This window comes from Eleginops maclovinus, chromosome 13 (assembly GCF_036324505.1).
Source record: "Eleginops maclovinus isolate JMC-PN-2008 ecotype Puerto Natales chromosome 13, JC_Emac_rtc_rv5, whole genome shotgun sequence".
Classification (NCBI taxonomy): domain Eukaryota; kingdom Metazoa; phylum Chordata; class Actinopteri; order Perciformes; family Eleginopidae; genus Eleginops; species Eleginops maclovinus.
This window is the reverse complement of record NC_086361.1, coordinates 7,303,540-7,319,327: the sequence shown is the minus strand read 5'-3', so window position 1 is coordinate 7,319,327 and position 15,788 is coordinate 7,303,540. Positions and strand designations below refer to the sequence as shown.

At 43.7% G+C, this 15,788-nt stretch overlaps 1 protein-coding gene across 2 annotated transcripts; it reads right to left on the bottom strand.

Moving 5' to 3' along the window:
• Positions 1-4,444: 4,444 nt before the first annotated feature.
• On the bottom strand, positions 4,445-15,059 carry znf865 (zinc finger protein 865). Of its 2 annotated transcripts, XM_063899250.1 has the most exons (3): positions 14,500-15,059; positions 14,034-14,132; positions 4,445-10,078 (listed from the first exon to the last, which is right to left on the bottom strand). In XM_063899250.1, exon 3 carries the CDS (start codon positions 9,646-9,648, stop codon positions 5,584-5,586), a length of 4,065 nt encoding a protein of 1,354 aa, XP_063755320.1. In that variant the 5' UTR covers positions 9,649-10,078; positions 14,034-14,132; positions 14,500-15,059; the 3' UTR covers positions 4,445-5,583. The 2 variants fall into 2 exon arrangements, with proteins under 2 accessions (XP_063755320.1, XP_063755321.1); XM_063899251.1 differs by lacking the exon at positions 14,034-14,132.
• Between the last annotated feature and the right edge of the window lie 729 nt (positions 15,060-15,788).

Below are 15,788 nucleotides of genomic sequence, written 5' to 3'. Positions count from 1 at the left end.
TATTTTGACCCACAACGTGATAGGATTTGAAGGGTCAGAATAAGCAGCTCAAACAAAGCAATCACGAGCACCAGGTGTTCACGGGTGGACGAAAAGAGTCTCAGACAATATACAACGAAACATTTGTATCAAAATACTAAAGTCTACTACATTTACACGTAGAGATAACACCAATGGCGTCATTTGTCAGGAATATCAACTGGAAATTGTATTTATAAATGTGAATGAATAAATATTGGGAATGATTTTACCCATACAACAACAACTATATACTAGTGGAGTATTGAAATAGTCATATTTATAATAGGTTAAAGTATATTTGATCCCGTACAAATGGTCTTCAGAGAAACACAGTTCGTCTGTTTTTCTCCGTTTAATGTCCCTATCTGCCTCTCGCGCTCAAAGAAGCACATGGCCTCGGCACGCGCCGACTGTTGCCTACCGGCGACCCTGCCGCGCGCTATTGGCTGAATGTAGGTCACTCGCGGCCTCTGCTCTGCTCTTATTGGTCAGAATTAGGTCACAGTCTCCGCCCACAGGTTTCCCCATGCTACTGCCGCGTGACAGGCCGTCTGGAGGGGGGAGGAGGGGACACAGAGAGGGGGGACTGACTGTGTGGATTAGAGCTGAAAGAAAATCACAATTATTTCTTTAAATTGTATGTAACAAAACTACATGAAAAAAATAAGATTTAAAAGGTAAGAATTCAAAAAAAAGTAAGAAAAATGACCATTAATAAATCTAAGAGTGCAAAATATATATATACAATTAATGTTATTGCAAATACTTTTAATGTTGTATATTGTATGTTTTTGTGTTGCATGTTTGAACTCCTAAACTATATAAAACAGAAGACTAATTTTCCGTAACGATAGTATCATTTTTACTTTACTCCTTTACACTGCATGCATGTCAAATTAAAAAATATATATATATCAAAATGTAAGTACAAATGTTTTCATGTTTTAAACCAGAGTTACTTACATATATGTAATTGTGTTCTTTGGTAGTGTACACGTTTGTTACTTAATGTCATGTTTGATCTTGTTTATCTAGTTCGCCAAATGGAAAAGCTATTCAACAACATCATAATAATAATAACACGCTATAAAAGAAATAAAAAGGCATGAATCATACATAAACATGCAAAATCATGCGTTTCCTGTTAATACTAATTTGACTGATTCATGAATCCGATGCAGCAGCTGCCCTGTGGGAACAACAGTTCCTGGAAGGACCTGGAAAAGTCTGCAAGTCCTCTCTGGTGACAGAGGGCCGTCAAATACACATGACAGGAATGTGCTAGTAGTAAGAGGCCAACATTATCCACACACACACACACACACACACACACACACACACACACACACACACACACACACACACACACACACACACACACACACACACACACACACACACACACACACACACACACACACACACACACACGCTGGCGTGCATCAGTGAAAGTGAGGAACAACAGCTTGACTCCACTAATGTGTGATCAGTTTCATGAGCAATTTCCAATTGAGATTATTTCCCCAGTGTTTTTCCTCCAGACCTGCACCAGCCATCTTTAAAGTGGTCCAATGGCGCTATCTAGTGGTCTTTTCTCAGTAATGCGCCAACACATTACAGACAAAACCACAGCTACAGTACAATGTTGTTGAACCAGTGATAAACTGTAACTCAGTACATTTAAATACACATGTTATGTACTTATACTTCAGTATTTGCAACATCTTTTGCAGACCAGTAGCCTAATTAACATCCAGGTGTTAACTGAGTAAATTCCCTCAAGGACTGTACTTTAGTACAATTGTACTTGAGTATTTATACTACTTTATAATACTCAACTATAATTCAGAGCAAAATTCTGCACTTTTAACTTATTTTATTTTATATATTTGGTTAATTTGAAGATATCAATATACAGCAGTATTACAAAAAATAATGTATAATTCATTATTAAAGCTTTAAATAAAACTTTTTTGATCCCTTGGGTAAATTCACAGGCTACTTTAGCAGTATATAGTAAAAAGTGTCCTTCCCAAGCTGCAACATTAAAGCAAACACATTCATGCATTATTAAGTACAACGCATTGATATAAACTACAATATTTTAGAATCGTGTGTATCTTTAGTTTTGGTATTATAAGAGTATTAAGTATATTAAGTGGTATGTTTTTAGTAGTTTTTCTCCCCCTAGTTTCCAATTTGCATGTCTGTGATTGATTAGCATTTTCTGATTTGCTGTTTTTATTTCTCTGTGGTTGTTTTGTGTCTCTGTCATCATCTAGGTTTTTGCATCTTTAAGTATTTATTCATTTTAGTTTTTGTGTGGTTTGATTTGAATCTATTTTAATTTGTGTGTGTCTGTGATTGTTCTGCAGCTACTCTAATTCTCCATCTTTCATATTAACGTTTAGTCTCTTTTCATACATTTTATCTCTTTGTAGCCGTTTTGAAGCTGTTTTAGTAGTTTAAAAAAATGGTATGGTCATTTTGTGTCTCTAATGCTCATTTAGCATCGCTTTGTACTCATTTTTATTATTTTTTTAAGTTCCTTGCTGTGTTCAGAAAGCTCTCCCAAGTCCTAAACTATTTTTAAAACATCTTGGATCTTCTGGAAAAGTAATCGTCCCCAAGCTGAAAACTGATACTTTTTTCTCAGATAAATATGATGACCTTATAGAATATGATGCATTGCCATCTATTAAACTTCCTAACAGTGTATTAAGGAGAAGCATCATATACGGTACAACAGTATAGACCCACAGGGAACATTTTACTGCACAGGAATCCTACTTCTTACTGTTTAGTGAGACACGTGCCAGAGCACATGAGCCCCCCCCCCCCAGTTCAATCCGTGGGGAGGCAGCTGGATACTCACGAAGGCATAAACAGCTCACCTGACCTCCTGCTCCATGTGCACTACACCTGCCCTCCTACCATTGATGTTTGTGGAGCTGCAGCTCTGTGAAGGTCTGCTCGTGTTGTGTGCGTGGGACGGCGGGCTGCATGTGTCAGAGAGAAACCACTTCAGTGTCCCTGTAGGAGGAGAGCATGGGTAAAAATATACATGGTGGATTCATTATTATGAAAACAAGCTTTGAGAGGATAGAAGTGTAGTTGACCTGCTGTTTTTGTGTCATTCTAAATGTTTACAGATCAGGAGATGTTGCTGGATCCCTAATAGGTTGGAAAGAGGTGGATGGAAGCAGACCTAAAAATATTCCTTAAATCCACACACTGACTTCACATTTAAAAACAATTATCACACAATTTTAACTTCTATTTGATCATTTTGCATATCCACTCTAAAGATTAGTTTTTAATCACCTTACAAAAAATATGGATTTGATATAAAGCTGGAGAAAAAAGGACATCCTTTAAAACTTTATATATTTCCTACTTTTAAAATGTGTTTTGTTCTTTTTGTTTTCTTCAGCGAATGTGGGTAATGTTTTATGTCATTTTTCTAATATTTGTTGAATGTCTGACAGCAACATCAACATCAAATGTGTTGTATACGCTAATAATCATACTCTTGAGGGAGTGGTTTAGAGGCAGGGCTGTCACTGTCGCACGTTCTGGTTAAAATGACCATCTTTTGTTTAAATTAATGTAGCTCTAATAGAATATAAAGTTAAATAAACAAAATAACATTTAGATAAAAAGGGAATATTCCTTCAGTAAAATAGTTCATGTGAAGAGTGAATTATCTAATATGTCTGGAGCATTGCTTCCGTAATGATTATGCACTTTTTTATTATGCTTTGAAGCTGCATTTAGTGACTTAATAAAACTTAATTTTAGTCTTATTTGCTGAATCTGTGATTTTATCCTGACAGAAGGGCAAGAGACTAAGGAAACCACAGCTTCTCTGTGAAAAGACCTTTCTTGTGGTTAAAGCGACCCCTTTTGAATGTACTGCTGTGGTTAACCAGAGTGGATAGAAAGCTGCCTGTTCTATTATGATCCCGTCTGTTACTTCCTGCAGAGAACACCGTTAGCACCTTTAGGGAAAACAAAGCCGACAATTTGGTCATAGGATGGCATACTTCTTAAAACTCACGATGACACCACTCTGTTTCTCCTGTATGTTCTATTTCTTTTACTTTCTTTTTTTTGTATTGCTATTGTTGAAACACTGTAAATTGTATTGGGTGGGTTTGGGGAATTTTGACCGCATGCTTTGTTCCCGCTTGAACGGCCTGTTCTTAATCCATGCACAGCACTTTGTGACTTTGTTTTGAAAAGTGCTTTATAGATAAAGTTATTAGACATTCAATTTCTTTTTCTTTAGTTATTTCACTGAAATGTTGTAGAAAACAGAAACCTTTTTTTCTACAATCAATAGTACAGGTTTGAGCCTAACTTGTATTGTATCTCAGATGAACCGGTGCCTTGAGTTTTAAACATCAAATTAAACAAAGAGTACCATTTCAGATTTTTTTTAATTTGATTTGAGGGTTTTTAACAACTCACTTTTAGGCAAAGAAAAAGGATAGTAATTTAGTAATATTACATTTTTTAGTTTTACAGAAAAGAAAAAACACATCTGGACAGGACCTAAGTAATGAACTATGCGTATACGCTTCGTTACAAAAACTGGGCTTAACCATGGCAATGAGGGAGCGGGTAAAAGGGGCACAGGGAGGAGGTAAAAAATATCACATCGATACATATACTCATCCCGCTGCTTTACAAAGACCCCGCCTCGTTCCCTCCCACCCATACAATACCAACGATGATAAAAGAAATGATACTTGGAGTAAAAAACAGCAAATAATCAATATATAATAAAATATAATACGAATTGTACAGTACACTCCGGTTATTTCTGTTGTCCTTTCCGAATCCTGAACACATTAAAAGTTTGTTTTTCTCTCCACGCCTTTTTAAAAACATGACAGAAGTAGTGTACATTAAAAACAAGGGCACCAACACTTTTCCTTTTTCAGTCACTTTAGCACATCAAACTGCCTTTTTATGACAGATTAGACCCTTTACTTTTCTTTCTTAAAAGATTAATTTATCTTAAAGGGCAGATCTAAGTATAAAAAGTGGGAGATTCTCCACTGGGAGGGGGGGGGAACAAATAAACATACAGAGCAAGAGACACAGACTATACGGATTAACTGTGAATAATGTGAAAACAACTTGAAAAAATAAACAGGTACTAAAAAGGTACCTCACATCTACAATCCGCATCCAATCCATATTATGCGCAAACACTGCTAAGAGGAGAAATAAAACATGATGACGGAGAGGAGACTGGATTAACGCATTTTTAAAACAGGTGCTACTAAAATGTGTGTAGAGTTCCTCCACCCTTCAGGAGGATGACGAGGGTGATTTAGGGCCATCTAAAGCCCGCTAATTTCCAACCCCCTCTGCTGCAGCGAGTCAGGATTGTATACAGATTTATCAGGGTGCATTGTGGGGGTATTAAGGTAGTTACACTAAACCCTCCCCACTTGTTCTGTTAAAAAAAGCTCTTGCTTGCTTCTTGGATTATCTAAAAAAAATAAAACATCAAAACAATCTAGTCTAGAAAACAGTCTTTTTTTTTCTCTACTGGCTGTACTCAGTCAGTACTGTTGATCTCTCGGGCTGGACTGGGACCGGGACCGGGATCAGAACCGGGACCGGGGCCGGGAGCGTCAGTGGGGCTGGGAGCGTCAGCGGGGCCGGGAGCGTCAGTGGGGCCGGAGAAAGGTTGTCTTCTGGCGGCGGGGACTTCATCTTCATCAGTTCCCAGCTCCTGCTGATGGGCGGCCCCCGACAGCAGAAGTCGTGGCGGGCCAGGAGTTGCGAGTTCCAGAAGCGGTGTCGGCATTTGCAGCACTGGAAGGCGGCCTGCTTCAGGTGCTGGCCCCTGTGTCTCAAGGCTTTGTTAAGTGAGCTGGTGCGCCTCCCACACACCTGGCACCGCAGACGGGCCTGGCGCCCTGAGTTTTTCGGCGGATGCCTGATGGCGCGGTGGACCAGCAGAGGACCCTGCAGGGCGTAGGTGGCACTGGGGCAGATGGGGCAGGGGAAGCGCTTAATGGGGACATCCATGGATGAGAGGTTTGTGACTTTGACGGCGCCTCCGCTCCACGATTTGGCCTTCGCCACGCAGCCCTTTATCCTCAGCTGCGCCAGGATCTTCTTCTTCTTGATCGCCGCCTGCATCCTGCCCCTCTTTTTCTTCAGGAGGATCAGCTTCCTGCGGGTGTCTTTACTCAGAGGAACCCCCACCAGCTTTCCGTCTCTCATGATGCTGTGGATCAGAACTTGCCTTTTTTTTTTTCTTTGCTTTTTTGTTTGACCAAGCCGCTTCTGGAAGTTTTTCGAGCGGTAGTGAAAAGGGTGCTGCTGCGGCTGCTGCGGCTGCCGCGGCTGCCCGGGGTCCCCGTGCTGCATGTGAGAAGACCCGGTGTAGTTAGAACCTGACCCTGAGTCGTAGAAGAGCGGCGAGTATCCTGTGGGTTGGGCCTGGTTGACCCGCTGGCCGTTGCGGTCGATGCCGTGCTGGGACAGCTTGTGGCGCACTAAGCTGTTGGAGTAGGCGAAGGCCTTACCGCAGACTTCGCACCGAAAGGACTTCTCCAGCCCGACTCCCCCACCGTGCACCGTCTGCTGATGTGCTGTCAGGTGGAAGTAGTGGCGGAAGGATTTCCAGCACACTGTACAGGTGTAAAGCCTTTGAGAGGGTGTGCCAGATGTTGGAGACTTTTCTCCTTGGGAGCAGGATGAGAAGTAGTCGGAGTTTCCCGAGGGGGCGACCTGACTGATGGCGGCGGCGGCAGCAGCGGCGGCGGCGGCAGCTCCTTTAACCCGCCTCCCCTGACTATCGATCTCACCCTTCCTGTGCAGCTTCCCGTGCCTCACCAGGCTCTGAGCATAGGCAAACATCTTCCCGCACAGATTGCATTTGTAGTTCTTTTGACCGGAGTGCACGGTAAGGTGCTTGGTGAGGTGGAAAGGCTCGCGGAACATTTTGCCGCACACGTCGCAGGCATGAGGCTTCTCCCCCGTGTGGACACGGGTGTGGCGCCGCAGCGTCTCCGCCCTCCTGAACCGTTTGCAGCAAACCTGACAGCTGTACGGCCGCTCCGACCCGTCCCCTGGAGGGGCGGGGCTTCTTCTCCTCCTGACAATGTTGTTTGGGTCTCTCTTCTCTCGGGGCTTCCTCGGCCTCCGGGGCTTTGTGTGGGGCTGGCTCGGGTGGGTCAAAGGCATAGTGGCACCGTTGAGGCTGGACGTAGAAGACGGGCCACCGAGGTTACCAAACCCCAACCCCCCCAGGAGGCCTCCGATGATATCCCTCCTTTCTCCATCACGCCCTTCAGCGTTTAGATCACAGGAAGCAGCAGCTGCGGCGGCGATGGCCGACATCGCACTGCTGGTGACTTCATCCTCCGAATCATCCAGTAGGGAGGAGAGGGGGAGGTGGGGCTGTTGCTGCTGCGGTGGCTGTTGGTGGTGGTGGTGCTGCTGCGGTTGTGGGTGGGGGTGCAGAGTTGGAGCTAAAGGGGCCTTACGCAGAGTTTGGTTGTTCATTTCACTTGCGAGCGTATCTGGGGAGTACAGGGACGCTGGCTGGGCCCGCCTGTAGTCGTCCACCCCGCTGTAGGGCGACTGGTAGCGGTTTCTGGAAAAATCTGTTGCATACTTGTCATTGGCCATTGCTGCCCCATCGTTTGGGAGTCCCACCCTGTTTCCACCGCTTCCCATTTTGCTGCTACTGCTCTGGTTGGATGAGACGCTCCCCTCGTTGCTGGGACGGTTTTTTGAACTCCGAGGAGGTTTGCCACAGGCCCCTGAAGCAGCGTGGTTGAGCAGAGAGGTGCTCTCCCGGAAGCAGCGCCCGCAGGCCGGGCAGCGGAAAGGCTTCTCGTCGTGGATCTTCTCGTGTCTCGTGAGGGACTCCCGCCGGTTGAAGGACTTTTGGCAGATGTTGCAGGCGAAAGGCCGGTTCTCTGAGTGAGTGACGCTATGTTGGATGAGGTGACCCCTCTTTTTAAATCTCTTCCCACACTCACCACAGCAGAACACCCTCTCTGGGCTGGGGGAGCTGCAGTCAGACTTCCTGCTTTGGCTTTCTGGTGTCAAGCCATGGCTGCGGAGATGCCTTCGCAGGCTGGAGAGGTGGGTGAAGGTTTTACCGCACTCCCCACAGTGGTAGAGGGGCTCTGGCTCCGGCTGGCCTGATGAACTGTTACTGTCCTGGGATTTGGACAACTGTTGGTTACCGTTGGCTACAAGCACAGAGGTTGAATTAGAGGAAGGAGGGGCCGACGATGAGGAGGAGACCCTGGAGGATGACTGCTGTTGCCGTGAGGATGATGAGAGGTGAGAGGAATGCGGTGGCTCACTTCCGATGCCACTTATGCCAACACCCCCGGACCCTCCTCCCACAAGGCCCGCTGAGGAGCTCTGACTGAGCCCACTGGGGCTGCTGTGGCTGTGAGTGCTGCTGCTCTCCGATTTCCTCTGGGGCAGGTAGCCCGCCATCGCCTTCTTCCTCCTGCTCCCTCCGCTTGAAGCAGATGAAGACGAGCTGTCTCCTGTCTTTGCATCGTCTTTAGAGAGGGACAGGTGCAAGGGCAGGGGGAGGGAAAGGCCAGCCTCTTGCTGCATTAGCGATGCTATCTGGTTCGAGGAGAGGACTGGAATGCCTTGGAAATCAAAGCCACCCAGAGGGGCAGGCTGGGGCGCCGGGTGGAGGGGGTGAGGGTGGTGCGTGTGGCTGTGTGGGTGAGATAAGGCGTGCGAGGTCAGCTGCTGTTGCTGCTGCTGAATCTGTGGAGCTGTGTGGCCGTGGCTGTGTGCGGAGTGGAGGGGGGGAGGGGCCAGGGCAGAGTTGGAGTCGGCAGACCCTTGGCTCAGACCCAAACCCAAGTGATTGTGAGTGCCTTGCTGCACGAGGAATTGCTCCAGGCTGCTGTTGGTGGGGACGCCGGAGAGGAAGTACTGGTTGGCAGCCAGCATGCAGCTGAACTGCTGGTGGAGGCTGCGGGGGTCTGACTGGCCGACTAAGGGGACCGCAGTGCTGCCGGAGGGGTTGTTGGAGGCTGAGGAGGTGGAGGGAGAGGGCGAGGAAGTGGGGGGACCAGAAGAGGGCTGAGGGATAGAGAGGCCTGGATGCAGCGGTGGAGGCGGGGGCGCAGGAGTGACAACCCCACCGCTACTGCCGCCACCAAAGTCAAAGCGGCCCATCCCAGAATGGAGCTGCTCCTGAGCGAGCGCAGCCTCAGCCGGGTGGAAAGGCCGCAGAAACTGGGGATATCCCGAGCTCCCGCCCCCACTGCTGCTCATTTTACTGGACTTCCTGGAGCTGTGAGAGGAAGACGACTGGCTCTGATGAGAGATCGATGAGGGAGGGGCGCTCATTTTGGCGAATAACGAGGACGAGTCGGCGAAGGCATTACTTCGAGAACTCTGGAGGGATCCCAGGCCGAGGCCGGAGAGCAGGCTTCCTGAGCCGTCAGCGGAGGGCTGGTGCTGCTGCTGGAGCTGCTGCTGGTGCTGCAGCTGGACCTGCTGCTGGTGGCTCAGCTGCCGCTCTAATCCCAGGCCTTTAAACTGGTGGGCCTGGTGTCCACTCAGCATCTCTAGAATGTCCATGGGGTACTTGCTGAACTGGAACATCTTCCAATCCAGGAGGTGCAAAGTGCTGTTTGCACTAAGCCTTTAATTACTCAGAACAGCGTAGACAAGGTGGGATATTCAGAGGTAGTCCGGACCCTGAACTTCCAACAAACCGCTTTAATCCAACAAAAGCCGATGCTTGATTTCTTTTTTTTTTTTACATAAATGTATCACTAATAGTTTTTCATTCAAGAGGGAAGCCTGCAAGTGCTTCTGTGGGATTGTATAAAAAAGGGTCATAAATAGGCAATAAACTAAATCATACTAAAAACAGAGTCTGTAGTGTTTCCTTAAAGTGTTCCATATTTGTAGGCAGGTTTTTAAAAATCAGGTCAGCAGTTCCATGGACAGGAGAGCGCATGCTATATCAGCGGAGGGGGAACCATTGCCTGGCTGCACTTCTGTCCGTTCATGGAGTTCTTCGGACAGCCTGAAGAATGAGAGGGGGACAAGAAACGTCAGAGATTTAGTGACTACATACAGAGACAAAACACTTTTGGCAGAGAGCTCAAAGGGAACCAAAAAAAACAAAGCAACTATTGATTAACATTTATTTATAATTGATAGTTTGGAGCTTGAGTTATTTTTATCTAACCTTAAATTTAATTTATTGAGCCAATTGTTTCATTGAGGATGAATATTGAGAATCTTTCACTAATTATTGAAAATGTACAAGTAATTTTGCTAAAATGTATAAATAAGTCCATATGTCCAATATCCCACTCAAATTAAGGGGACCACCTTCACGGACTTATTTTTCCAGAATGAGACTCAACAACAGTGCAAATGTTTTTCCGTAGTATTCTTAGAGAGTGCTCTGCAATTCTGATTGTTTGTTTGTACAATCTGGTGAAATGTTATCGGCTGGCTTTCTAATATCAGCCAGCTGTAAACCAATGAATGAACAGCTGCTGTTAATCTATATAACCTGTTGCAACAAGGCTGGATCTTTATTTTATATCAAAAAAATGTAAAGCAAATCACCTTCCCAGTGTGTCTTGCTGTTTTTGTTTTTAATGTGAAATGATTTTAATCAAATTAATGTACACTAATTGCACTTTAGAGACAAAGCAGACACAAAGAAAAAAACAATCTGAAAAATTAATTATAACAAATGTGTTTTAACCCTTTAAAGTGCAGAAGTGTACGATTGACTGACTTTATGTGTAGATCTTCAAATAGTATACACTATGGAGAGCAGCAGATAGAGCCTGGAGATAGAAACGAAATGATTGTGGCAAAATGCCACATGACTCCTGCTGGATAACATGGCTGCCTGTCCCCACACACACACACACACACACACACAGAAGTACTACTTGTTATGTTACTCAGTCTCAAAAGGTTTTTGACTAATTAAGAAGAAAATTAATTCATGCAAATATTGGTCACTATGAAGAGCAGTACTTCACCACTTTTACATTTTAACCAGTTATATTTGAATTAAACAGCATCTCCATAGTTGAAATATTACTCATTTGTCTGCAAACATTAACTATAACATGTAAAGGCCCAAATCGTAATAATGACATCTTCTTTCAATTAAACAAGATGCTTCTTTGTTTTGCTGAAATCAACAACCTGCTGCTTTGTCTTCAGAACAAAACATTAGCCCAGAACAGAAATTATTTCATCCGTCTGGATGACATCCTTTTTCAGAGTCTGAGGTTAACGGCGCACTTGATTCTGACCTTCTTCTGGCACCACATGAACGACTCTCCCCTGAGACAGAAACCAGAGAAGCCAAACATCCTTATTGTACCGTCACATCTGCGTACAGCCTGAAGCTTGGCAGAGTGACAGGAATATTCACACAGCAGTAATATCAAATAATAATCATCAGAAAACCCATAAACAATGCGGATTTTTCCTGAAGATTATGGAAACCTGCTGTTACTTAAAGCTATGTGTGCCTTTAAATGTTCTTCAAAAGCTAAACGCTAAGGCTACATTGTTGATATCTGTTTGAAGGATGATCAACACAAGACCAAACAACAGTGATATTATTAATGAGAAAGATGTGTCTGTTCACCAAACAAAAGTTATTATTAAAATATACACCTCTATGAAGTTTATTTTCCTTTGTGAGATACTGGTATGAATCGGATTCCAAAAAGGAAGAAGGAAGGTATTTGGACCAGACAGTAAGGCTTGAGCTAAGAAATGTCCTAACAAAACAAAAATTTGTCTCACTTTTCCAAAATCATTCCCTAAAAACGCAAACTAAGAAATCAAACTTCTGCTAGTCCTTCTAATTAGGACTGCATGAAATAAAAGGCAACCAACTCATTTGTGAAGGGGCCCTATTATGCTTTTGGGGGGTTTTCCCTTTCCCTCCAGAGAGAAATCCTTTTGCTCACACTCCCCCTCTGCCTGGAAAGCCCCGAATATTGTCCTTTGTTTACTTTGGTATCATAGTGACATCACAACATAACACTCGCGCTTCTATTGGCTAGTACTCCAACACATTGTACTTGATAGGGGCGGGACATATCTAGGTTTTTGCCCATTCATAACAGAGCCAGCCATATAACCAATCAAAGCAGACTGGGCTCTGGTTTCAGACGGAGGGTGAAAAGAGGTGCAAAATGAAGAGCTTTTTGAACCATAAAGCACAAAAAGGCACAAAATTAAAATATGAAACCAAAACAATGTGCATAATAGCTTCTATTTAAATGTTGTGATATTGTATCGAAGGTAAACGTATACATGTTACTCAGGCAATCTAATGACCTATATCACAAATATAAGAAATGTTTAGATTTATGATACGTGTATCATAAATGATACGTGTATCATAAATCGAACCCTTTCCGGAGCTGTATACATACGTAAAGAATTGAGAGACCACTCCACATTTTTCTTAAATTTTTCTCTCTACATGTATGGCAGCCATTCCAGTGTCTGTTGAATTCCAACACAGAGAAAAATGGTCAGTAGTTTAGAGAATACAATAAAATAACTCAACTCAAACACATACCTATAAATAATAAAACAAGAGAAAATGATAATGCTGAAGTGGTCATCTAATTTCTTTCGTAGTTGTATATTTAAATCCAAGTAAGAAACATACGGCAAGGGGCAGTCAAACACGTCTTCCACACTACAGAGTGTCAATCTCGATCTCCATCGGGGAACTAGTTCACACATGTTGCGCCAGGTGCTCTTTCAAGCAGACAAAAGGTAATAATCTGTGTATCGCATGCTACTGATTGTTTGCATTAAAAAAACTTCTCAAACTTTCAGCGAGCACCAACCCACGGTGTACAAGGAATTTCATTCAACAGGTGGACCGTGGATGTTTTCAATGTGAAAATCCTTTTGCAAAATGTTGTTGTTGAATGATGCATTTCATCCTAACAGTATGCATTGCTTTAAAACTGCTATTTAAACTGTTTGCTGCAGTTTGTTGGGTGGGTCAGAGGTGGAAACAAATATATCCAATGAGAAAGATCCACAGAGAAAAGTAGAAGCTCTTGTTCGAAACAGACTATATGCACTCTAAAGGGCACATACAGGTGTGACCATTTGTGTTACATGATCTCAGAAAACCATAACAAACTGCAACATTTGCTTTCCGCATTTTATATACATAAGGTTCAGCATGGCTGAATGTGACCCTGGGCTCAAATCCCATTAAGAGCGAGCCCTCTGCCTCCTGAAGTGTCCCGTTACATGACGGGAGCATAAAAAAAAAACATTCTACCTGAAGGACTCAGCCAGAAACATTTAACAATGTTTACCAAATAGAAATAAAGTACCAAAACTATATTTAAATTACTTTAACATCTAATGTATTAATAATGACCTCATTGGGTTTGTTCTATTATATCAATATAAGATCAAATGATGGCACCAAATGCAATAGTAAAAGTAGTGTGTAACTGGGACAATATTATCTTTACAATAAATTATATACAGTACGACTGGGTTTATCTGTTGCATATTACATTTTCTTGCATACTACTCAAAACCACATTGTCATGTGTAAATACTTGCACCAGTATGCTATTGATGCTCCCACAATACAATAGATAAGTGAAAATCCTGTTTTTAGCCCTTTCTATAACAAAACAAACGTTACATATTTCGTATATTCATTTTTTCAGATGAGAAAACACGTGAGTCTTATTTGGAATTAACTTTTTGTGAAAGAAACAACTAGTGTTGTCATCAGGTAGCCTGTGCTGCTGATTCTGAATCTGTGTTTGCAATGAGCAATACTCAGTGTTTGCAATAAGCATGCTTTTACTGCTATATATATGAGCTGATACTCCTTTAAGTCCGTATTTTTGGAAAAGCATACCGGACAAACTAAAGCTAATTAAACTAACAGCTAGTTTGACGATTTGGAGTTGACTGATTTCATGTTGTTTCTATCTCACCGGCTGATCCACAGGTATGGGGCTCCCTGCTAGACTGCGGCTGTTAGGAGAGACACGGTCGCTTTCTCCGCCGACAAGCGGTGTCTTCAGGCGGTCAGCCTGAAACACATGCACCGATAAACGAGCAGGTTAGATGGAAAGACATAACTGTTTTCACCCACCCACCATCAACTGCTAGCATCCATCAATCACTCCACTAGCTAACGGTAACCAACTACCAAAACGCTGCACTGAAGCCCGTGATATAATGTATAACACATTTATAATATTGGCACGTAAGTGTTTTTTGTTGAGCTACAATGTGTGAACAAACGCGTTAAACTACTGTTACATACAACTAAACTGACATAAAGGAGTTATCCCGTTTGAATAGCATTGCTAGCAGCTTAGCCGTGCGCTTATCTCGTCAGCTAGCAAATTAGCCAACATCCCGCTGCTGGAAACAGCTTTTGTTTTGTTTTCTTACCTTGTAGCATACGGTGGCTAGGTGCAAAACCAGCTCAGAAACATGGGAGAAAAATTGTGAAAACAACAAGCTGGTAGTGCGTCGTGAGAGCGTTGTCCCTACTGCCCGTCCGCGAGGCCTTTTTCTTCATCCATGGAAAAACACTGTGAAAGGCCTGGCTCTCCATCGGCCCGGGAGGGCTGCTTTTCATTCGCTAACAAAAACTATTTCCGCTGGCCTGGCCCGATATGTCCATTGTCTGCCGCCTCAGTCCTACAGCTTTCCCAGTTTACTGCTCGTCCTCACCCAAACGGCGCCTTTGTTTTTGTTTGCGTCGTGTTTTTCCTTCTTTTCTCCTCGGTTGGCTGTTTTCCGCCCCGTGTCAGATTTAGGTGTCCCCCCCTGTGGACGATGGCTCCTCCGATGCTGCTAGCTTTAAAATGGTAGTTTCCTGTCTGCATAATGGTTCCGGGTAGAGCCAGGCACAGGTTGGTCTGTCCGGCCGCGACCACTCCGCTGCTGTCCGCTCACATCCACCTCTGCCCTCCAGTTAGCAATATATAGGTCCAATCCAGCATGATGCTCATGAATAAATAAAGTGTGTGTGTGTGTGTGTGTGTGTGTGTGTGTGTGTGTGTGTGTGTGTGTGTGTGTGTGTGTGTGTGTGTGTGTGTGTGTGTGTGTGTGTGTGTGCGTGCGTGCATGCATGTGCGCGCACGCGTGCCTGCGTTCGTGTATTCGTTCCCATAAAAATATATCACAGTGCATTCTGACCGTGTCATTAAGATCCTATGTGAAGTGTGTGTTTGTGTGTTTTCACACTGAATGTGTGTGAAATGTTAATGAGTCAATTAAGGATATCATTACGGCGCATGCTGCATAACATTACTATGTGTATGGGTGTGTAAGTCATACATGTGCTGCTGTGCCTGTGGTGCCTAATTTGCATTGAATTAAATGTATCCCGATAGTAGCTACAGTATTTCTGCTTGTCGCTGCCGTGTGGCTGGGTAAGGATTTGTGCATGTGACCGTTTAATGTGTGTGGATGTGTGGTAAATGAGTGAAAACAGAATAAATTCCCGTTTTGGCTGCACTTCCAAACGTGTGTTCCTGCACGTTTTTTTTCTCCAAATTTAGGTGTACAAAGTAATAGACCTGTTGATTATATTTATATCCCATGTAGTGAGAGTAATGTAAAAAATGAATCATATTCTATTGTGTCCACAGCCATTAAAGTATTGATTGGTGATTGGATTTTTTTTTTTGTGACTGTAAGGAGGACTTTCCTTTCCAAACCTATCCCAAAAA

Bases quoted from the DNA above. Each gene is read 5' to 3' on its own strand.
- znf865 (XM_063899250.1), bottom strand. From the start codon at position 9,648: ATGTTCCAGTTCAGCAAGTACCCCATGGACATTCTAGAGATGCTGAGT.